This window comes from Lepeophtheirus salmonis, chromosome 4 (genome assembly GCF_016086655.4).
Source record: "Lepeophtheirus salmonis chromosome 4, UVic_Lsal_1.4, whole genome shotgun sequence".
NCBI classification, from domain to species: Eukaryota; Metazoa; Arthropoda; class Copepoda; order Siphonostomatoida; family Caligidae; genus Lepeophtheirus; species Lepeophtheirus salmonis.
In genome coordinates this window covers 33,140,868-33,167,277 of record NC_052134.2, presented here as the reverse complement: position 1 = coordinate 33,167,277, position 26,410 = coordinate 33,140,868, and the positions used below count along the sequence as shown (strand labels likewise).

The following is a 26,410-nucleotide window of genomic DNA, read 5'->3' as shown; positions in this document are numbered from 1 at the left end:
ATTTTGTTAATAAATTGTGTTGCTTTTTAAATGGAAATCGCACCCGGCAGAGACATTTACAGCTGGAAAAACCCCACTGATATACTAAGTAAGCACAAACGCAACTTTTCTTTCATTCACATGAATACAATTTCTTTGACTTCACGAGTTTTCTGCATAATTCTTTAAAACTGAATGAAATTTGATACTTTTTTAAACATTTTTACTATTATATCCTAGTATCCTAAAGTGGTTTTCATATATAGGGAAATAAAGATATCCATCAATGCTTCATTGTAACATGATACCAGCCCAAAAGTTGTCATCAACTCATTATGATTGTAATCTGAATACATTATCTTTAAGAATGTGAAATACATATATACTTTTTGTGTAGCTTTTAACAAATTTTCTTTTGAATAAAGGCAAAAAAAAGTATTTCAACCACCGTTAGGTATTGAAAGTAAAAGTACTTTGATATATATTATATGTACACTTTCAACAGGCTGTCTGTTGAATTAGGATTCTCCATTGAAGCCGAGAGAGAAATCTATTTACTACAAAAGGGATCTTTTTTGGAGTACCAAATAACGTCATAGGAAGAGCGCGATTTCTACTTTGGTTCTATGTACATACATATGTATTGTTTTGTTATTTTTATGTGAAAAAAAAAAAAAATTTAAAAATTATTTGAAGCAAAATCCGTCAAAGTGAATCATCATCTATTCTATAGTGCAGCCTTTATCCATTTATTTTGTTTCGAATAATAAGTGAAGATGTAAAAAAATTGTGAGAAGGAGTCTTTTTTAGATATGCAAAAAAAAACTTCCCATGGACAACAATGAAAAACGTGTATTTTGTATCCCTTGTGCCGTGGTTCCTAGTTTTGGTTTGCTTCTGTTGCTTTAATAATGGAGAGGATGTAGAACTTGGACCTCAAAAAAGGACTACGAGTAAGATAATTTTTCATTCGTTTTTTTGCTTCTTTTTTTTTTTTGTTTCTGATTATCTTTTAAACTATAAATTACGACTGCTTCAAATAGTTGAAGTGTCTTTGAATGTGTGCGTTTAATTACCTGTCTCCTTAAGATAATCTCTGTTTTATTTATTTGTTGTATATATATAAATATATATATATACTTTACCCGTTTCAAGAAGCAGGAGGAAAGACAGAGGACAAAAAACCATTAAAGATGCTTATATTCTCTTATTTAAAGGCAGCCATCTCACACACACAAAAAAAACACCAACCTATTTGTCAAAAGGAAGACATTTTCTTCTGTAAGAGTAGTTAATTTATTATCATAAACTTGCAATTGGTATTAATAATAATTTATTTTACAAAAATAGCAATTCAAGCATTGAGCCAAGGTTTTCTGAATATTAATAGACAATATTTTGATGGTCAAAATTAAATAATGTATTGTTTTTACTTGGAAATGATTAGTATTATGGAAGTCCTTATTCATTAGGTACAATTCAGTCTGAGGACCAGTCCCATTAGTCTTTGGCATTGGTCCTTAGGGCTGTCATTACTACAATTGATTAAAAAATAAATATACTTGAGTAACGGCATCAATGACTACTGAACTTTATAAGTTTTAGGACTGATATGCATGACTGAACTGGAACGGACCGAGACTGTTCTGGAAGGGACAACAATCTTTAATCCCAAATAAGGATCAACACATCACTAAAAATGATTACTTATTCAAATTACAATTAAATCTATGAAAGAATGTTAATGAATACTCTGTTAAATCCGCATCAGTTTGTGTTCCAAATCATAGTACAGTTTGTCAATTCGTACTGTCTACGTAATAAAATACATTATGATAATAACTTGGTAGCCCTGACACTTATTGATGAATCTAAAGTTTGGACAATTGCTCAATTACTTCATATGTAGGACTGTATCAGTCCATAACATGGGAATTAAAATTTGCCATGTCCAGTTTAGTTCCTGTTATTGAGCTCTGAACAATGTCCCAAATTTTAGAGTCCCTTTCGTAAATCATTATTTTCACTAAGATCATAGAATGTACCTCAGTTTAACAATTCCAATTAGTTTAGCAATCCCTCAGTTGTTGTTTTTTTATACACGAGAATAGCTTTCCATTATTCTTAATCCGGGACTAATCTAAATATTTTTAATTAGATTAATTGATGATGACGTCACATTTTACATTCAATTCTGCCTCTTCTAAAGATTTAGAATTTTGATACTCTTATATCCCTATTAATAGATAATATTACTCCAAATGAAAAAATAATTAAAAGTAGGTAGGTGTGAGTTATCCAAGGATGGTACAATTGAAAAAAATAATTAATGATTCATGTATTATTTTTTACTGGCAAATGATTATTTGTTATATGGACATACAAACAATGAAAGGAGGTTCAGTGATTTTGATTAGTTTAATAGATCATTTATTCTAATGAGAAATTTCTTCGAGTCAATTTATAATTTTGTACTGGCAAATGATAAGTTATTAAAAATGATTCAGTGATAATTATAATTTGAGGGTCCAAACTAAAATAAAAATATTTTCTTGTATCAGAAAATGCATTTGAAAAAAAGAAAAATACATATAGACACGTCAAAAACACACAACAGCTGTGAGTGAAATTTGATTTAAAAAGAGGAGTAAAAGTGATTAATCCTACAAGAAAGAACGAAAAAATAGAAGATTTATCAAGATGCTTCGTTTTTTTATTATTATGATTATTGCTGCAGCTATTGTTAAGTATAAGAGTATGGCTTTATGGCCATTATCAAAGTACTTATAATGATTTGAGAAATGTCAACACACTCTTATAGGTAGGTAGGTAGATCAACAAGTCTTGAGATAAGAAGAGCCGAGGGAATAGACTAAAAAATAAAGTTTATTGGGATCTTAATGACATTTTTGATCTTTTTTTTAAATGGCAATTAGGCTTTGACTTTGCCAATTTTAATCTTTTTATTTTTCCTCATAATATCCCGGTAACTAAAAGATGATTGTTTTAATAAAAATCAATTGATGAGATATTTGAAAAAGTTTATATTGTCATGATGGATAAGCAAAAATATGGCAGTCATCTGAGTATGATCTGATTTGGCAGTTTTTTAACCCTGCCACAGAGGTGGGGGCTTGAACTTTACTTGATATCATAGTTGAAGACTCAATACTTGACTTGGGCTCGAAAACTAAGACTTGGGACTTAGCTTGAACTCGAAACTCATCTTAATTTTTGTATCAGATATAAAGTACTCTGGAAAGGATCCTTTATTCCTGAAGATTGAACTGGTCTCTCGATGAAAACATTCAATAATTTTGACTTGAAGTATAACAACTTAAAATCGGTTTAATAGGTGCTCTTTAAGATTAAATAAAATTAATTTTGTTATGGTGGGGGAAAAACCAAACTATGTGGGATGCAACTCATATAAAAATAGGTTGAAAGACAGCTTTTTGACAGCTAGAGTTTTCGAACTATAATTAAATATTTGACCCAGTAACGTCCAGAAGCTCGACCTTATCCCGCTAACAACAAAGTTAATACAGCATTTTTGTCAGCTATCCATTTTTCTTCCAGTCATTTTCTTTATTATATTATAATAATGTTGACTATTTGAAGGAATTTTGTGAGCAATATTTATCATTTAAGAATTATTGACATAATTAGATTTGTCATTTTTCAAAAAATATTCAGTTTTAACACATCTTTGATGAAGCAATGCTTTTACAACATTGTAAGGTCATGAATGAGAAATTCACACACGTTTTTTTTTCATTGATCCATAGATTATATAAATATATCCATGAACTTTCTCATCTAAAAAACGGCTCAAATCAAAGATTCAAAAACTTATGTATCAAATATGATAGGGTTAAGTAAAATGGTAGAAAAATAGTTTAGTAGTCTATGTATTTAGACTCACTCTTCTTTTTTATATACATTGGAATTATAGCATCAGTATAATATGTTGATACTTAAACTTAGAAAAATCAAGGGATGTGAGCCATTCTTAGAGTGTGGTGTATAAAGTAATTCAAAAACCATTAGTTCAGTTGAAATGAAGGAAATTTGAGTTTTTTGAAATACAAAACTTATCTCAATTATTTTTACGTGTTGTGAACTTTAGCTACTCCAAAAAAAGGCCAACAAATATTTTTATCTTAGATTATTATACTCAAGAACTATTCATCATCTTCTAGAAGGAGGTTCTGGTCGAAAGAGGATGGAAGTTTAAAGTGATTCCGCCAATAATAAGGGTATTTTAATATAGGCAGAGGACAGATCCTCCCCTCTTATATGACGTCGAACTTTATTCGATATGCCCCAAAAAAATGAATGCATATTTGCATTTAAAAAATGCTAGAGATATTAATATCCTTTTTTCTCTAAATGCAAAACAATAAAAGACTGAATAATAATTATTTTTTACAAAATTTTTGAATTGGTATTATTCATACTTCTAAAACAATCATTTAAAAAATAAGTTCTAATTAAATTTAAATACAGTAGGCACATTGATTATCATTGAATCTAAGATGGATCTATATAGCTCGTAATCCAAGGTACCCCAGTATTTAAAATCAGTATAATTGAATTGCCTCATAGTTTTACAAAATATTATTTATTCATGATTAAATGGTAAAAAAAAGTCAGATCGTGACTGTAATAAACTCAATCTATTAGACCATCTCATCCTTCTCTGTGCTCGTTATGTTGGTATGTTATAACTAAATAAAACTTTGATGATTGTAGTGTATAGGGACTCAAAAGTGATCCATTCGGATCAGCTAGAAGATGTAATCTGTTATATTTTGTGTAAAAAGCTGGATATTGCATTGTTTTCTTTGTAATGACCTTTCCTATGTATAAAAAAATTATCATAAACTTTAAGGGAGGTTTTTTTATCAATATTTATCAAGTGTGAAAATGACATTTATCCTCAACTGTCCTCGATATTTCATAATTACGAAGAGTTAGATCCAAATGTCAAAGTCAAGCCTTCAAAATGTATAGAATGAATTATGAGCTTGTTTGATCTATTTATACACAATAGAGTCATGCTGATTTCACCCTTTGCATTTTGCCGTGGAGAATCAAGGATAAAAATGATTACTGCAACGGATTTTGTGATGGATGGTGCGTACAAGATTCCAAAGCTCGACCTTATCCAAATAACATCAAAATTTACACTGCATAATTGTCAGCTATAGATCTTTCTTAGTATTCCTTATTATTGTTTCGGACGTTGATTAGTTGAAGCAATTTTCTGAGCGATTTATTGCTCAGAAAATTGCCTCAACTAATATAAACTCTTATTATTGAAGAATAGTACCATATTTGTGAAAAACATGTAAACTGCATACTGATTTTGGGACTTTTCTTCATTTCTCTCTTTGGAGGAGGAAAAGTTGTGGGTACATTGAAGATCTTATATAGAGCAGTAAATTCTAAGCATTTACTCGTGTATATATTTTTCTGCAGTTGGCCATCTGAGCAGTGTTTTTGTGGAGTGTGAGTAGAGTAAAACTGTTATGTTATGTGTGTAAAAAGATGAGCTATAATTTTATTTTCTCATTGATACCGAGTGGTCCATTAAAATCTGAACACTTTAAATTTTGAACTTCAACGATGTATAATTTATTAATTAACAATAGAATTTCAACAAAATTAATACTATAAATAGCTGTGTGTCAAAGCTCTCTTAATCATTAATGTAGCCACCCTTAGGAGAAATGAGTGCTTCCTGGCGACTGCAGAAGGCCTGGCACCCATTGCGAATGTATTCCTGTATCATGACGTCTCAGTGCTGGCTAGCAGTCGTTTTGAGGGCCTCGGTTTCTGGATGACGGACACTGTAGGCCTCAGGTGCATATCGAGGGGGTTGGCATCAGTGTTTTATGGGTACGAAAAGTGTCAACAAAGAGTTCAAATGAACTCAAAAGATTCTTGCAACAAAGGAGATATGTTTTTTTCATGAGTGGTGGTCTCCACCTTAAGAAGGATCTCTCCACCCAATTTTTGTGATAGTTCTTTTAACAGTCTGGTGCAAAACCCTGAGATCTCTTGGATGGGCCCTCACGGACTTGGGGGATTTGGCCTGGGCTTATTTCTTAAACTCATACGGATCCAGTTTGGTATTTTTTACAAAGATATTCTCCCTTTCCAACGTTGCGGATTTCCTGATGGTGTAGACAGGGGTCCTGGAGACGCCCAGTGTCATCGAGTGAGCGAATGGAAATTCGTCGATCCTGTTCAAGTGTCATTTTCTCGACTTGTACGTAAGCTACAGTGCTCAATTTTTTTTTAAACTATTTGTTTATCCATTAATATATATAAATATATGTTAATTTCAATCTCTCAACCTTAATTATGAAATTAGTAAGTGTTCTGAATTCAATGGACCACCAGGTATGTATGATGCCTCTTTTCTTTGAGTGTCTTTAGTTATACAAAGAGTTTAATTTGTATATATACCCTTAATAGCTACTAGAAGCTAATATAATGAAACTTTGTAAAAGCTAAGATGCTCTTCTTCCAAACATTTTCCAAATTGTCAGGAAAAAATTTTGAGTTTTCATTTTTTTATTTTACATATCAGTAGTACATAAAATTTACAACTCTCATCATATTGTGAAAAACGACTTCTATATCTACAGAATAGAATATTTTAAAAATGTTTAGGATAAAGAAAGTTAATTAATAGTACCGGAGATTCAGGAAATGTAATGACAAGAGGCTTTTAAAAACTAGATATGGTATTAGAATAAGGAAAAAGTATACATACATCAAAGAAGGTAAACAAATTCAACACATCCATCCTTCTCTCGTGCCTCTTTTGTGATGAATAGAAAATACTTTAGAATGATTTTGCAATAAATCCAAAGTTGATATACAGTTAAACGTTTTCATCCACTTCTTGATGAAACAACGTTTCATCAATAAGTTCCATTTTGATATATACTATGTCACATAGCAACATTTTTTGGAATCTCTTAATATTTTCTGTTAAAACAAAAATAAAAAATGACAGATATGAATGTTTGTTCCCCAATTCCTTTGTTATCCCCAAACTGTTTGACTATTCTTAACTCAACAGCCGGAAATTGTTCACACTGTTTTGTAAAACTTGTACTCGGTCAATCAATGTAAAACTACCAAATGATTAGCCCCAAAAACGGGTGCATTACTAATGGATGGTAAAAAATACCGAAGTATTCGTATCTTTATTAGAGGGTACCCTTTTTATCAGAGCATTTGTCATGTATCAATCCCTAGTGTTGTGTCGAACCTTATATAGGACTAAAAAACTACAGTCCCATCCAGTGCAGTCTCGATCAGGTCAGGTTCATTCCTGCATTTCAGTGCATAAAACTGATCAAGTTCGATCTTTGATGACGTCACTCAACTTTACTTCTAAAGCTGACAGTCGTAAGGACCGATCCTTAGACTGGACTGGATCGAATAAATCAGGACTGATACAACATTATCAATCACAAGATAGTATTTGTGACGTCATTATAGATCATATAAACTGATCCATAAATAATCTCACTCACCCCAAGGCTTGCCGGAATCCATTTAAAAGTAGGCAGGATAGTATTATAAAAATAATTATTCACGTCAACTTTTCATTGTTATTGTCTTTTGAAAGGCTGGAGGCAATGCCTTCTGTTCTATTGACTATTTGCGCATCACTTATCAATAATTTAGTTACATTAGCGCAATATAATGTACTTCTGAAGGGGTTTGTAATTAAAACATTCCTTTTTATTTATTAAAACTAATTAAACCAAAACTAATTATAATTTTTAGAGTAAAATCAATAAATAAATGATGATGGGAGATGAGTAGAATAGTATAAAATATGGTATTAACACGTCTGAGATATTGTTCTAGTTGATAATCCGTACGGTGTTTTTTTTATTTTCTTTAGCTGATATTATTATTCTTTAATTATTGAACAGAAATATATAAATAAAATGTAATCACTAGTGTGTATACCCATGAACACGGAGTGGGATTTTTGTTTATTTCCCTCCGCTCATAGCTAACTTGTAGGTAATCTAATAGAACGTCACGATAGCTAAGGTACTCAAAAACATTCTTCAATTGGGCAAATCATATTTCCTACAACTCTATAGATGAGTAACCCAGGCCCATAACTACAGTTAGGGGATACTAACCTCCTCCTCTGACTACAATACATTTTTGTTAAAAATACGTTTTCTATCTATGATTTATTTTTTTAACAACTTTGAAATTAACAAAATTCATTGTCGATAAATTTTGTCCTTCTAAAAAAGGTTGTTTGTCCAATTTTTCCAAAAAAATCTCTCAAAACTATCAAATATGATTCAAAATGGCCATCACCCCTCCTCCCAAAAAAAAATATTAGTAACAGTCCTGCAATAGATAAATCAATAGCTGAATGTACTAATATATTGTTATCTCCGACAACAAAATTAAACAGAAATTATCTTTTGGTTATCTCCGCCAGTAAAATTGAATGGAGGTTATGTTTTTGCCTCTGTTTGTTTGTCTGTTTATCAATTGGTCACCAAGGTAACATATCCATTTCAATCTAACCTGATACGAAGATTATATGATCACAATAAGAGAGCATTCAATTTTGAGAGGTTAAGGTAGCACAAAACGTTAGAAATATATAATCGAAAATAACTTTGGAACATATTGAGGTACAGAGCTCATATTGTTGTCATTATGTAGGTGTAATAAAGATGATTCATGTAGCACAAAATAAACAAGGTCAAGATTAATGGTTAGTCAAGCAAAAGGTTTGCACTCTGCCAAGTGTCCATTCCATTTGATCATGTTTTGAGGGGTATACTATTGATATGTACATAAATAATATGTAATGTTGCTTTATAAAGAAAATTTAAATTTCAAATATTTATTTCTACTTATTATAAGAGATATTTTTTGAAAGGTACATATACTTATCTTAGAAGGAGATGAATTTAAATGTCGCTTCAAAAACGCCTTCCAAGATGTACTTACATATTTGGAAGCATCTTCTTATATTCTTTTGTGACTTGATTCTTTTTGATGAATTCGATTGAAGATTGGATTTTAAATCATTGATTTTATTTATTAAAAAAAGAACATGAGGGGGGATGGGGAAGTTCAAGGATAGAAAAACAACTCCTTCAGAAAAGAGTTATTCCCTTTCTACCTATTAGGCATACATTATTATTCAACAAGGTCAAACCAACGAGGGAGGTCGAAAATGTATTTTTTTTTTTTTTTTTTTACATAATGTAATTATACAAATAAAGGCCCAATTATTTCCGAAATGGTTCAAAGAAACGCTCTGTCACACTTTGTAACACCTACATTTTTTTATAAAACTCATATCAAGTTTTGTTATTAATCACGGTCTTACTTCACTAAAACAAAAATTACTCTGTCTTTTGCTGTTGAGGTTTCTGCTCTTCTCCCATAATCCGCGTTCTTAACCTTGATTAGTTGAATTAGAATTTGCAATGATTAAGAAGTGAACAATTCCCAACAATTAATACTAAATACATAATGGGGCGTTGTTTACTTATATTCGCTTGTTTACAAAACGATCGAGTGTTTCGCCGTCTTCCGGCAAAAAAATACAACTCCCTCATTAATAATATTATTATTACTTGTAAATTCAAAAATGTATTCGGGCGAAAGAATTAAATAACTTTATATTTAATTATGTTAGGCCCCGAAAACTGCTTACTGTAGTGTTGGATCGGTCCTAATTTAGGACTAAAGACTGTAGTCCCATCCCTTATTAAGTATATGTCCAGTTCATTCCTGCAACTGAGTCCTAAAACTTATAAAATTCGTCCCTTGATGACGTCACTACTCAACTTTATTTCCTCTTTTTTAATCAGTTTTAGTATTGATAGTCTCGAAGGACCGGTCCTAAAGCTGGGACTGGACTGGACCGAATAAACTGACACAATACTAGTCATACCAGCTTGCAGATTATATAAATATATATATATATCAGTTTGTATATTCCTCATTGGGAAGAACTGAATAACTACCAACGATTATGCCCCTGACCAACTGATTTTAATCCTTTTTTCTGTTTCTTTTAGGGGCAAAGGTAACGACGAGATAAATAACTAAATTTTATAATTAAAAGAAACTCTTTTCCTACCTATACAAGTGTTTAGTATATTTTTATCTATTTTTAAAGTCATTCAATAAGTCAACTACTGCCTTTATTTACCCTTTATTATGTATTGAACCTCGACTCACATTTAATTTATGATTCAATCTTAAATGTATGACGTATATAAAAAGGATCTACTCCTGGGATCTCAAAATAAATTATAAAGATGAATTAATAACTGCTAAAAAACTTCCAATATATCTCGGTTTTTATTTTTTCTCATTTAATAGGAAAGGTTGAGAGATAGAATAAATATTCAAATGATAAATATATTTATATGTATTTTTAGACCATTCCATTTTTAATATACAAAACTAACTCAATTTTGAATGGAAAATCTTGTCACGGAGTACATCCATTTGAATACAAAATGCAAATCATGATTTTTGTTTCTGTCGCCAAAGGACAAATATGATTTTTTAATTTTTCTCAAATTTGAAATTAATCAAAGTAAGGTCAGGGGAAAAAGAGATGACAATTGTTCTTAGATGAGATCCTATTTGAAAAGGATTCCATTGAGATCCTTGAGGAAGTTACAGCGTTATCACATCAGGCACTTGAATGTTTTTTCTATATAATTTTGTCAACAGTTGGTTTGCTCTATTCTAGGCTTTGATTTGTTGAACTTGAATTAAACCGTGTTAAGTAGGGAACATATCACTACTATGAAATATGGAACATTCCAACAATTTGAAATATCATAATATAATTGGCTGCTTTGTGAGTAATATGGAGCTTTAGTTTCTGGGGTACAAGAAAGACATCCTTGTGTTGAACATTAGTCCTATTATCTTGAATGCTATATTGCATCATTTAAATGAACTCTTTTTTAGTCATATACAAAACTGTTAAAAGCGATTGACAAAATTTATCACCAAATGATTTCGACCTTTTTTTATTATTCAACTATATCCTTTCAGTTGTTCAACATAACCTCTTTCAATGAGACCAGCTGAAAACTGAAGTTTAAAGGAGAAGGTGTATTGCTAGATCTTATTATCATACGTTCTCGCTAACATTCATTATTTTTATATTCTTTAATCTTGGGTAGAAGTGAAGAAAATAAAAAGATAGCTAGGACTGACATATCCGTCCTTACAACCGTTTAATGGTTTAAAAGACCTTACCAACGAAGAAAAAAATATTTGTATTTTTTTCACTACGTTATTTCAGATATTGTAGTTACTATAAAATACTGATAAGTATCGGTCCTAGTACTGAAAAATTTTATTAGGACAGGACAGATTGCAGTATTTTTAGTCTTTCTTGACCAATCCAACAATACTGGTTAGTGTTGGATCAGTCCTAGGATTGCCTAATAAATCTTTTTCGCCTTTCATTGTTGTTGTTTTTATTGGGCTTATCTTTTTTACCATTCAACAGTCCTAAGGAGCGATACATAGGTCCATCAATCCTACGGTCCTATCTATTTTTATAGCCATACTTCACTCATAGCTAAACTGAATAATATAAAAGCCCAGAAGAAAAAAAAATAGCTAGAAAGTATAATAATAACTTCTAGCAATAAACTTTATGTAATAGCTTGTCCCTTTGTAAAGGCTGATGTTGAACAGCTTAAAGGACATAATTAGTAACTAAGTCATTTCAGCAGTTGTAGTTACTATATAATGCCAATAAGGACCTGTCCTAGTCTGACAAATTGTATTAGGACCGGACTGATTGGACTGAATCTTATAGGTTTTTCTAGACCGATCCAACACTACTGGTAACCGATATTTACGAGGGTTACTTAAAAGTCCATGCATAGTCCGAGAGATGACACTACTGGCGCAAATCGAGGTTATGTTTAGTTATTAGCATCTCTTGGTAGAACATACACCAACTTTCAGCCAGATTCGTCTATTTCTAGAATATAAGAATCGACCGGGAAGATTATGACTTTTGGATTTACAAGGAATAATACTAATCGACTATCTGGAAATGGGTAAAACTATTATAGGCGCATATTATTCATCCTCATTGGAACGTTGCAAAACCAAACTACACGATTGCCCCACAACAAAAAAAAAATCCTATTCCATCACAACAATGCACCACCTCACACCTCAGCAGTTGTGGTTGCAAAATTAATGGAAATAGTGTTTCAACTCGAGATACCCACAGCACTAGCAATCTCATGCACCTTCACTCTTCTGTCATCCATCAAAATTTCATCGAGTTTATCAATATAATATTTGAAATTTTTTTTGTGATTTTTATATTCATTTTTTTTCAAAAAACTATATTTTCTATGAATAGCTATGGATTTTTGGAATTTTTTCCAAGAAATTAAATAATTGAAATTTAATTTCCATATGGCCACTCCAAAAAATTTTCAAAGTACTTATAAACTGTTCCAATGGAAGGGACAGAGTCCCATAATTTTTATCAATCTTATTTTTAGTCTCTTGAGACGTTGTTCTTTTTATAAAGTAATGTTTTAGAAGCACACAAAATTACTCCACTTCCTCAATTCAAACGAATGCCAAAACGAAGGATATAGACTGATCTGGCTGAAAGTTGTTGTGTGTTATTCCAAGAGATGCTACTAACTATATATAACCTCAATACGTTCCAGTTGTGCCATCTCTTGGACTTTGCACAGACTTTTCAGACGACCCCCGTACATCTAGCTAGAAAAAAAGGAAGGAAGGGATTAAAAGAAGGGAAAATTGGATTTAATTTCCTTCAAAAGTTTCCTGGTATCATTTGCAGATTTTTAATTTTGATAATGTATTTAAGGCAATGATGCCCGTTACTTATTAAGTATGTATATATGTAATATAAGAACATGGTTCGTAGGAGAGAGGATATAAAAGAACGAGAATTCATGGATATTACATATATACATACATACTCTAAATTATGTATTTTTTCCCCTCATTCTAAACAAAAATATATCTCTATAGGTGGTCCACGTATTACGATGATGATTATGATTACATAGCTATAGAACCAGATCTCAAAGACCCTATACTTTTTTATAACCTATGAGAGTTATAGGTATTTATTTTTATTATTTTTTTACTAGCCCAAATAGTTGTTCATAGAATGTAAAAATAAAAAAAAATTGCTAAAAGGCCGGTCAGATATATTACATAAATAAATAAATATATAACTGCGAATACAAGACTATTTACGGAAGAGAAATTTTTCTCTTTTTATTTTGTGGGGAGCAAATAAAATTTTAATTAGAAGCATATAATAGAAGTTCTGTGGTGTCTACAGAGGATGGGCTGGCTGGAGGGGCTCCCTTCATAAAAAATAATTAAAGAATTTTTACTTTTTACTAAAATATATTTATTTTCGCCATTCCGGCAAATTATGCAGCAGAGCAAAAATTTTAATATTTGAAATATTTGTGAATAGCTATAGATTTTTGAATTTTTTTACGAAAAGATTTGATTTTTTGTAAATAGCTGTGGATTTTTAAAAAATCAATTTTTTCGTGACTAGGCATAGATTTTTGAATTTATTTTCTAGAAAAATTAATATTTAAAATTTAATTTTTGAATTTTTTTTTTCCAAAAAATTAATTTTCTGTAAGTAGCTATGGATTTTTAAAAAAAATTTAACTTTTTTTTTCCAAAAAATTTAATTTTCTGTCAATAACTACAAAAAAAATTTTTATATTCTTTACAAAAAAAAAAAATATTTGAAACATTTTGTGAATACCTATGGAGTTTTAAAATATTTTTAAAAAAATCCAAGAACCCCCCTCCTGCACCTAAAAATATAATTCCCTGATGTTAAATCAAAATTTGGGAAGAGGTATGACGTCATGAACTTTACTGATGGTGCATATATAGAGCATTTTTATTTGGTGTCAACATTGATTATGGTAAGAGCTCAAACAAACAAGTTTTATAAGGGGGTCATTCATATTTATGAAAATGGCGACCATTTACAGGTGCTGTTGATGTAAAAAGAAGATTAAATAATAAAAGGGCTTAGAAATTTATTGTACATCAAAAATATATCTCTCTAACAACTATCTTTATTGTATAACAAACATTGATATATATTTAAAATGTGTTATTAGTCTAAAATTGATAATTCTGTAGAGAAAAACGCGTACAAGGAGAAGGGGGGAAAGACTTATGGTATCATTGTTTAAAATACTGATGTGATTATCAGCTTTTTGAGGGTATAACGAAAGTATTTACTAGCAAAATCTTTAATAAAGATATACTACGACGTTTTTTATCCGTTACAGTAGATTTGAAAACGTCACACTCCATGAAATTGTAATTCATTATGAACCATATTCTCAGAATAATAACTAATGAAACGACAAAGTAGAATATTTCGAAATATATTTGAAGTTCCAAATTTAAAAAGAAGGCTTAACTTAAATATAATCAACATACTAAAAAATAAACCATCATACATTTTTGTTAAATATACAAAATTAAACAATTACATATAACTAATAATAACAATAAATTATAAATACAGAATATTGAGATGATAGACGGATCCAAATAATATTTTCTTGTTCTGACATAAATTTAATTTAAATATGTCATAACTTTAAGTTGCTAAACATAAGCCAGACGTGGAGTTTAATCAAAAATATAATCACCCCTTTTTCTTCATGTGGAAGTTGCAATATACAATTGTGCACAGGATAGATATCGATGAGATCTAAATAATTCTTAATAATAAAGTAAATGTCAAAATCATAAAATTAGACAATAAATATACTAATAAAAAATATGTTAGAATGAAATCCATCGTAAAGATTTAGAGCAAAAGCTAATTATGTAGTAATGTCTGGAGATATTACTCCTCATTAAGAGCATCAAAAAATATTTTCCCCCTTTATTTATGCTTATATAACAACATATCATGAAGGATAGACACTATTGCTAATTATAATGCTACACCCAATGCAACTACCTCCGTTGTTTTTGCCTTTGATGAGTTTTCTGAGCACCATTTCTTGGAGCTTATCAACCATAGATAATCCTTAAGTGATAAAAAAGTAATATTTATTGACCATGTAATATTATATTGTTATATATATGTATCCAAGTCTTTAAGTGAAGAAACTAGTCTCAGACAAACTAGTTGCGAGCCATCCAAAGCTACTACCCTTGTTGTTGTGACCATTTAAGCACTTGTTTTTGCCATTTAATGAGTTGTGTATCATAATTCTTGATAATTTTAGCTAAAATAGAATCATATTTTATGATTAGATTTTTTTTTTTAAATGAATACTTACTGTTAGATGGTAAAAAAATTCTGAGTTCTATTTCGTAATTTGGTGTGGATGACTCTAAACATTCTGAAAATTATCTTAACTGCACAATTTAAAATCTATAAATGACATCATTACCAACATTCTCCATTAAATAATGATGGTTCCTTGGGAAGGGAAGAATTTAAATGTGTATTTCTCCATAAATTTTTTGAACGTAGGATGATTAGCAATAGATAAAGTTATATTGTACGCAATAAGCATCTTTGTGAGATCAAAGTTAAAGTCTGACTTAATATATTTATCGTGAACTTGATTTTATAGATGAATATCCATACTCTTGATATGAGATGAGAATAATGAGTGGTGTATAATTCTAGACAGGGTACTAAATGCACATTTGTATCGACAAATCCGACAAGCCATCTATTTCTCATCCGGTAAGTATTTTCCAAATTCCTGAGCCTCCATTTTCAGAAATCCAGACAGAAGGCGACGTTATTTTAGGCATTTTATTGAGTTCTCTATCGACTATCTGCATCTAATATTATGTTAATATTGAATAATAAAGGCGGGAATAATAACGTTCTTGATAGAAGAATATGTATATTACTTAATCAATGATGCCATAAGTATTTCTTCCCTTCTCCTCGCACGCTTTTCTCTTCTTATTAAAATTATCAACCTTAGTTATTACATCATTTTCATAGCTGTAGTAAAAAGAAATCCATTATCTTTCCAAAAACTAGGTAAAATAAGTTTACTATAGATATTGTTAGAGATAGAAAATTTTGTACTAAAAAAACTTCACCACAGTTTTGTGATTGTTTGACTCAGTACTGTTTGATGGCACGTCAATATGGACACCGGCTTTGAGAAAATATGCCTCATTTTACAGTTTTTTGACGATAAAGGAGAAATCACAAATCAGACGGATGAAAATGTGAATACTGTATAGTGTATATGGTCTTGATACTGTAACAACCAATCACGCGGAATTTTGGTTCCGTCAATTCCGTTCTGGTAATTTTTAAGTGAAAGATACACCACACCCTGGAAGGCCAAATTCCGAAAATTTAGATAAAAAAATGGAAATTGTCTATTCTGAACGTCATGTAAGTACTGTTTTGATTGCCAAGGAGACGCTCCCTCTCCTATGGCCAGACTATAAAAAGAACCGAAACCTTTATTGTCTATCAAAAATATATTTCTCTAATGACTAGCTGTATTACATAATAGGCTGGAGAAAAAGTAATTTCGTATTTCCCGCCCTTTTTTTAAACTTAGTATATCTTGTTCATTTTTTGTCAGATCGGATCATACAATATGGTATTGTAAAGGGTTAAGTAAATACTACAAATGTTTTTTTCACAGTATTGCGCTTGGTCGATAAAGTTGTGAATTATTGTGCATCGAGAATGGAGATCTCAAAAGAAGAAATTCGAGATATTTTACATATTTACAACCAGAAAGGGAAAAACGAATCAAAAGCGACCAAGAAAATTTGGGATGCATACAGAGACGATACTCAATTGGTTCATGTAGTGCAGCAGTGGTTCGAGCAATTTCGTTCTGGAATAGTGGAAGTGAATGATGCACCAAGCACTCGTAGGCCTTTTGTCGAAAATGTCCATAAAATCCTGGAAAATATCGACATACACCGTCATCTTGACAGTCTTAGTATCGTCCAGGAGCTGGACGTTGATCATAAAACCGTTTTGAACCATTTGAAGAAGGGTGGAAACAAATTGAAACTCGAGTAGGAGAGTAAAAGTTTTTCATCAAGACAACCCCAGGTCGCACATATCTTTAATGACCTCTAAAAGCTCCGGGAGCTTGGATGGGAAGTTAATGTATCCAACCTACATTCCAGACCTGGAACCAAGTGACTACTACCTGTTTGTGTCTATAGCTAACGCGCTTGTGGTACAAATTTGGCCTCAATAGAGGCCTGTGAAAATTGTTAGCCCAAGTTTTTTGCCAATAGGGACAAGGGCTCCAACGAAAAGGGTGTTATGGAATAAGATTCTCGTTGGCAACAAGTTATCAAATAGAACGATACATACTTGGCTTAAATCGAATCATTATAATACTTCATATAAAACATACGAATACATAGACCAAAAAATACGAGATTATTTTTATCTCAACCTTATAAATAGCAAAGCCTAATATGTTATTACATAATTATAAATTCATATTATATATATATACATTTATCCAACAAATTAAGTATTACATTTTTGCAGGGATTATATATTTTTCTCCAAATACCATACTCTTCTCGTTCCTAATTGATCGAAAGCAAAATGTATTATACAAAACTGGCCATTTCATAGGGATTTTCACAATAGCTATATTAATTTGATTTAATTCAAATATCATTGTTTTTCTTTGGCATCAAGTAGTATTCAATGCAGGTGTTAAGTCTTTTTTATTTATTTTGAAAGCCATTAAGTGGAGTTGAATCAAGATTTATTAGAAATTTGTTCATTTTATATAGTAAAAACATCAACTATGAGTGCCCAAGATGATGAAGCCTATAATTATGATGCAATTTTTGACGCTAGTAAAAACGCTCCATTCTCCAAAGATTCAACTGTTACTCCTATCACTCATGTTAAATGACATTTGATTAGTTAATCTCTCTTCACATTACATATATAAATATATGTGTCATATAAATTGTAATTTTTATTAGCAAATTGTAAAAGTTGCAATCAAAAAATGATATGAATAAATTTAACAGTACTTGGATTTACAGTACTTGAGATGAGGATCATGCCAATAATTGAAAGTTCAATGGATAAGTTACATTTTAGTAGTATAATATTTGATTAGTTTAGTATCAATTACTAAAATATAAGTATTTTGTGGGGCAACTTCAAATGTCCAGAGTTATATTACCCATAAATACATAGCAACTATGCAATTTGAATAGATCAAATGAAATGATCGTATCAATGTTAGATGCCAATTTGAATCATCAAGCCCGATTCTAACCTTGTATTTGTATTGGCCTTGATATCAATTAATATAATATATATATAAAGCATTTTAAGATGATGAAATTCGAACTTGTACACAACATACATATACAATCATGTAAATCATGTGTGTTTTTTAGCTGGTCCGTTATTTTAGAATTGGTACCATAAAGAATAAATTTTATTTTCCTTAGCAGTTGTTTTTATTATTTAATTTCTGATTAGTGAACATCATTACCTAAATAGTTTCAATGATATTCAACCCCTGATTTAACATTTGTGTGTGCACATAAAAGACAGAGCGTAACACTGAGGATTTGTTGTGGAGTCATTTGTCATTGGAAGTCCTTGTTGGACTCAAAGTAGACTTGGAGATCGAAATTGGATTAATTCTAGTAAATGTCTTTTTTTATATCCTTTTCTCCTTCCTCTCTTATCACAGCTGATTGTAGCTGCTCGAATGATTCGTCATGAGCATTATTCTTTCTTTCCTCCTAAGCATTCTTCAAATTGTCAGGGTTACCATGTTGATTTTCGGTTTCTTTTTTATAAACATGCCTATTCTACATTGGTTTGTCATCATTGTACATATATTATATATATTTTGTTTACAGAGTTGGCCTTAGGCCACTGTAACCTATGCTGCCGAAGTGGGCTTGCACTTATATTAGACCCAGCTCAGAGCAGATTTTTTTAATGTTATTAATAGTATACCAGGGCATTAGAAAAAAATTATAATCTGCCCTCATTATATTTTCTTAAGAAAATGATATTCAATATTAAAAATATCCTTACCCTAGGCCCCACTCACGCTAAAATCTCCCCTAGCCTCAGTTATTATCATTCTTTCTAGCCAATCAGTTTCACATAGGGTTCCGTAATAGTTAAGGGATGAAAATATATAAAATGACTACTATATGAAAAAAAAGTTTTTTATTCTTATAAAACTTGGTTGTTTAAGAACCCAAAATGGCCGACATCAACACTGCTGGCGTCATATGAAAACGCTAAATACTTTATTCTTAAATTTTATTAATTTCAAAATATTAACTCTTCCCCCCCCCCCAAGCAAAGTGTCCCCTTTTTTGTGAAATAAAAATATAGTCGCCCTAAAGTTCAAAAAAGATATAACGGCATGAACTTTATTGACGATGAAGATGGCTAAAAATTTATAGTAGTTACTCCAAGCAGTTATCTTAGAGTCACACAATTTGGTTAACACAGCATTACCTGGCTAACACAAAAATACCCTAAGTATTTTGTTGTCAGCTGTCGATTCCCTCGTCTCACTTGATATGTAATGGCTATTTCATAATTTATTCTTTCTGTTAAATAAACGAAGTAATATGTTATTCCATGGTTATGCTCTGTTTCCAAAAGAACATTTCTACAATTTCTTTTTTATCACTCGTCGTATATATATTGGCTATTTTATTAATTCTATGAAGAAATTTTAGCTATCTTATATAAATGCAAATGTATAGCTACGCTTTAAAAAAAATTCTACTAAGTAATATTAAAAATTGTTATTCAGTTTCAAATAAGATACTAAGTAAGATTTTAATATTATGACGTATATATATATATATAGTTCCTTTTAAAAATTGTGAAGGATTAGTATGCCAGTGATAGTCTAGCAGTAAATAAGAGATAAATAGATGTTGATATGATTGACTTATTTAATTAACTACCAGAAAGTGTCTTTTTGTATGAAAGGTTGTGTGATACAATAAAGGTAAAGACGTGTTAATCAACATATCTATGTTTCTCTATGGCTTAGAGATTGAAACAAAATATATAAGATAAGTTTTTTTATGGTTCCTTGTCTACTTCTTGTACAGTGGTGCCATCCCATGGGCAACATTTTTTTACAGTTTCATCATATCCCATTTCTAGAATTCAATGTTCCTTCAGTGCATATCATAATTTGCTTTATATGCAGACTGACTTGACAATTAGATACATTTATTTATTCACATCATTGCATGCCTATCAATGTACATACAAGCTTAAATATTTTATTGCTTGTATATCTTTTTCTTTTTCCTACTTATTTTCTTGGCACGTCATAACTGATTAATCATTGGCCTCAAAATCAAAGTAGATATCATTCCTCCTAAAAAGAAGGAAGTTTTAATAAATATTTTTTTATTTTTTCAAAAATATTGTAAGGAGAAGAAAAACACATCAAGATTTACTGATTGATAGGGTTTGCAAATTGAATTGGCATGGATTGAATTTGACTCACCATTTACTCATTAAATGATAAAAGTTGATTTTCAATTTACTCTTACAAAACGGGAATATGAAAATGAAGATATCGATTAACTGTGTAAAATACTAGTTAGCTGTTAATTATTGTGTATGTAGTCTGTATTTATATATCCCAGTGTTACCTTACAAACATACAAATGTACCCTGTATTTATTTGTCAGGTGTCGATATTTCTTTTTCTTTTCCCTCATCAGTATTTTGAACGTTGATCACGGTGCTACCTCGCTAACGCAAAAATGTGCTTTTGTTGTCAGCTGTCGATGTTTATGCTTCTTTTCTCTTAATAAGTGTTCTGAACACTTATTGAATTTTGAATTAGAATTTACTCTTGTTAAGCTGCAGACAATTCCCAATAATTATTGAACAATAGTTAAATAGTTGGGACGAATTGCCTGGCTACCAGCTGATTTGAGGGATTTTTTGTTTCATTTCAGAGGAAAGGTTGCGGGATATAATAAAGGTAACGACGTTTGGGCTGCACAGGCTTTTTTTTTAAAGATTTATTTCCTTTTAAAAATGTTCATTGGGACAAATTATACCAGAGCAAAAAATTTCCTTTTTGTAATTTTTTGTGAATAGCTATGGATTTTTGTAAAAAAAAATTCCAAAAAAATTAATATTTGGAATTTAATTTTTGAAATTTTTTATAAACAGCTGTAGATTTTTGATTTTTTTTTTCAAAAAAAATCACTTTTGTAAATAGCTGTGGAGCTTTGAATTTTCTTTACAAAAAAAATAATTTTCTGTCAACAGCTGTTGAATTTTGAACTTCTTTTCTAAAAAACTTAAAATCTAAAATTTTCTAAAAAAAATTAATTTTACATAAGAACTTAAAATGGACCTATTTTTACTGCCCAAAAAAAACAAGAGGAATATTATTGAAATACAAAATTCAACTCTGTTAGATCGAATTTAAAAAAAAATTAAAATTAAAAAAAAATCGTATAATAAATTAGAGTCTATAATTTATTTTGTATTTCTTCTATACTAATCTAATATACCGCCTTCTGCACATTTTGCCATTAAATGTGGCGAATACAGTTTATATTTATATTGATGGGGATATTTTCATGATTAATAACCCTAATCATCAGACTATTAATCGAAAATATATCCAATATAGCTTTAAGACTATTAGAGGATTTTCAGGACTATCTACTATGGAAAAAAAAGACAATAAAATATCTTATGTTTAATCCTCATATACGAGTATGTACTAAATAAGTAGATGAGGTTGCGTGGGTATTAAATATATTGTTACGACTTTTTTACTCATTGAATATTTATTTATTTTATATTTTTCAGAGCCATGCAAATTGGTTTATTTAAACAAGGGCCAAAATGAATCCCTGGTAAGAATGGATTTGTACAATATTTTCTTTTATTAATATAATCCTTTTTCTACCCTATTATTTATAGACGAATGGAAGGGATCAATACAGTCTTCGGTATAAGGGAAAGATATTTAAATATAAAGAAAAGTAAGTAAACCGTTCGTCATTCCAACAAATATCTATCATGAATCATGATTCAATAATAGAGTGATGCATGGCGCTCCTCCCTTCTGTCTGTTTGTATGATAATCATTGGCTTACCATTGTTTCGTCAAGTCATGCCAAATAAAGCCTTGAATAATATGTACAAATCTATAAATATAAACTGTGGAAAAACAATAAGATAATAATAATTCTATTATTCGATTCTTAATGCCGTGAAATTATTTTAATTCCCAAGATGAAAAATGATGATAACACAAAAAAATATTTTATACGTATTCCAGATCTCTCGCAGTGGTATGTAAAGAACCCATTGAATCCCTCATGCCTAGTCTTCAATGCGGCCATCGTTCAAAAAAGGGTTTCGGCTTTCAATGTTTGAATCTGAAAGAGGAAAGAAAATGCAATGACCCCATGGATAATAATATGGAATGTAAATTAATTGATAAAATTAGACATCATGTTGATATATTCCCAAATGTAAAAAATGGCTCGTCATTAAGGAAAGCGAAAAAGAAGGTAAATACAAGACCCACTGTGGTGCTATTCTTTAAATCATTGAATACCTCTGAATATATGTATGTATTTTTGTATATTTCAGTCTGTCCTACTAATGCTCCCATGTAACGAACACGATCCATCTCTTACACATAAATGGCTCAAATACTATAAAGCCTCGTCTTCCAGTACTGTAAATTTTAAATACTTTGCAACCCTTTCATGTAAGGCAAGGCGTTACTTTATGGACAATCTCTCACTCCTAAAGGATTTTGACTATGTAATTCAATTTAGTCGCAAAGACGAAGTTACTCAAAATCAATTTGTCAATCAAACTATCCGATATTGCGATCGGAGTTCTCTTAACTTAGAAAATTTACAGAATCTCTATGAAACCGTTGTTAATGTTCGGGACTTTACCATTTTCAATACCTTTTCTCCACATACGATACAGGCCATGAATCTTCTTTCTAAATTAGCAGTCAAGGACATGATTCGTTTCAAATTAAAAAGGCGGAGACTTCGGGCCAAGGATTTATATGGGGATGGCGTTTTGCATTTGGGAGGGACTCGAACTTGTTCCGATGATATGGATCAGGACTTGAGTGTTGAGGCCTTAATGAGAATGAACCAGGTAAATGAAATTGTTACTTATCGAAATTGTAAATCCTGTTGGCGATTTCGATTTGTGTCCTTCCCAAGTACCACGACAATCACTAAGACAGCCACTCTGTATACTACTACTACTACTATTCCAACAACGACTATTGAAATTACGACAACAACTATGACCACAACCAGTATGATTACAACCAGACCATCCACACTCAGAACAACTACTGTAATAACCCTCCAACCTGTTCCTACAATATCAACCACTCCTCAGAGAATCCTCATTCCTAGTTCCCCTAATATTTATAAACAAGAAACTTATACAACTGAAATGGCCAATCCGGGTTGCCAGAGCCATCAGAAAAGGAAACAAGAACCTCTCTTCTCTTGGGAGCTTCTCACCATCATTATTAGTCTTCTGGGGATCACCATTATTGTATTCACAATTGTGTCCTACCTTATACTCATGAGAAGGAAGCGGGAGTCCTTTATCGAAGTTATAAATGAAGAGGACACAGAAATTAAAATACACGAAGTATTTCTTCCATTTGGATTATTAGTACTTTATTTATCAAATTTTGTACTCATCATTGTGAGAGATCCAGATATCAATTGCACACTAAGACGTCTCTTCCCAGGGATCGGAATTGCAGTGTCTCTCACAGGGGTTTTAAGTCATATTTTGAGAGATATGAAACAAAATGCCTACACAGTGAACACATTTGAAAGTAAAGTCTCCCGGGGAGGTGTCATTTTCCTTCTGGGTACATGTTTGATTGCTATTCAAATATTAGTTCAAGTTCTTTGGATTCGTTTATCCCCGAGGGGCCCGTGTGGGGGATTTTGCGACTATGATGTCCATCGTCAATTTGTAGTTTCGTTTTCCTATCCAATCTTTCTAGCCTCACTAGTTATGATTTTATCCATAGTTGGTCTAAAGAGGAAAGTTAAGATTGGAGCCATTTGGAACATGGTAGCCCTCTTTGGTTCCCTAATAGGTGCTGTTATTTTGGGTTCTGCAAATAGCTTTATGGACAACAATAATGCAACAATCATTTTATCGCAGTCAGTGATTGCTTATAGCATACTTACGTGTATATTCCTTCGCAAATATTTGAGTAAATCCAAAATACTTTGGCCTCAAATTCAAAGTGATGACAATCAAATCCGACACATCAATACAAGAAAAAATACAAGTCGAGTTAATACAATTAGTCGTAACTATACAAGGGACTTTTCTCTCTACGGCGCTGGCAATAGTACTGTTAGAAGCAATGCAACTAATCGAAGCTTTGGAACTATAAGAAGTGGAGGGTCATTTATCCTTCCAAACATTATCGGTAAGAATTATATTTTATAAAATATTTTTGTATTTGTAATAAATAATACATTTTATAGCCATGCCTGAAACCACTACATGGCGAGATGTTTGGGACTACTCCGAGCGGGATAGAGGACTAGAAGAGCTTCAAGAAGAGGAAGACGAGTTCTCCACGAGTAATTCAGAGCTCAGTGATCGGAGAACTCATTACTTAGATGATGAATACACAACGGAAAATATATATAGTGAGGCGGATGATGTTAGATAAATCACGTTCTGACTATTCATCTACATATATTCTGATTACGCTTTTATTAAATATATATATATTTGTTATAATTTATACAGTATAGTCTGTTATATTTTAGTGCAATATCAACAATAAATATAATGAAATATTCAAATTTAATATTTATGTATATGTATAGGTATATATATTAATTGTTTCATTCTCCATCAGAGAAAGCCCCAAGTCTTTCTTTGTATAAGACGTTATCCCACATCGTAGTCGTAGTTACTTAAAAATGTGCACTGGGTAACAATTCATATACTTTAAATATTACAATTATTGATGTTAAGTATTAATATAATCTCGATTTCTTTCAAGAACTGTATTTTAGCTGTATGGTCATGGACCAAGTGCAATGTTGGATCCTTTTGAAACAAATTAATCGATGTGTATTTATCGAAGTACTTTATACAACCTAAAATTTTAAGTAAATTACAGACAATTTTTTACACTGGGTCTTTTCTCTAGGCAAATGTCTACGTGCACCTTTCCGTACCAAATTCCAGTACCCCAACCCCGTATAAAACATTAGGAATGTCGGTCTTTCAGACTATCAGTACTAGAACGGATTAAAAAAATAAAAAAATGTAGTTGAGTGACGTTATTATCAGTTTTTAGGACTTATATGCAGGACTGGACCTGGCCGAGACTAAACTTGACGTTACTACAGTCTTCATTCCTAAATAAGAAATGACACGACACTTCTCATGACCTCATCATACGCTGCATTGCCCTCCTATTAGGATCTAAATTACTTTCCTACCAAACTATTTAAAACTTTTTCTAAAAGAAAAAAATATTATATCGAAGCCATATATTAGGACTGTACGAGAGATAATCATTCACTTAATCTCATTCTTTCATTTGAAAAATATTTTGTGATGAATGAGATCTTTTATTTTTCATTTCAATAATTATATATATTGTCAATTTTTCTAAAACTCATGCCCCTATTAGTGTTCTGAACGTTAATACCCTTATATTATTGAAAAATGACTCACAGTTGGGAAGAATTGGCTAACTACCATTTCCTCCTTTGTTCTTCATCACCATTGTCAAATATCCATCAACTGTTGCACCTATTATACGATTGGTCTCTGGACCGATATTGGACCATACAGCCTAAATTGCTTATGAGTAAAGAAGGGATTAAAGTAAATATCGATTCCAACCCAATTAAAAGATTATCGTTTAGAATATATCTTTAACTTAAATGATTATTTATTTACACATGAAGGAAGAGGGATTGTTGTATATTATAATTGTATAACTTCCCTATAAATAACTTTATAAATGTATATTATATTCTGTAAATTTATGCAAGACAAAATATTTGTTAGTTAGAGAACATCAAACCCATCATTACTGGAAATGTATTCGTAACTTCTTGGTGACCACTGACCATAAAGAATGAATAGATAACTTTGGTATGAAATCTAAAGAATAGAAATGAGGCAATAAAGTAACAAATTATTTAAAAAAATATTGTTAATAGTTACGTGCTAACAATTAAATGATAACAAAACTTTCATTCCATTTGGTGATCAACAATTCCCTCAATTTCATATTAC

The 26,410-nt window shown here is 31.0% G+C and overlaps 1 protein-coding gene across 1 annotated transcript; it reads left to right on the top strand.

Annotated features, from left to right (window-relative positions):
• The first annotated feature begins 741 nt into the window (after window positions 1-741).
• On the top strand, window positions 742-24,959 carry LOC121115762 (uncharacterized). Its single transcript, XM_040709894.2, has 6 exons — window positions 742-932; window positions 21,929-21,975; window positions 22,043-22,104; window positions 22,404-22,638; window positions 22,721-24,569; window positions 24,628-24,959. The coding sequence occupies exons 1-6, from the start codon at window positions 821-823 to the stop codon at window positions 24,816-24,818; spliced, it is 2,496 nt and encodes an 831-aa protein (XP_040565828.2). The 5' UTR covers window positions 742-820; the 3' UTR covers window positions 24,819-24,959.
• The last annotated feature ends 1,451 nt before the right edge of the window (window positions 24,960-26,410 follow it).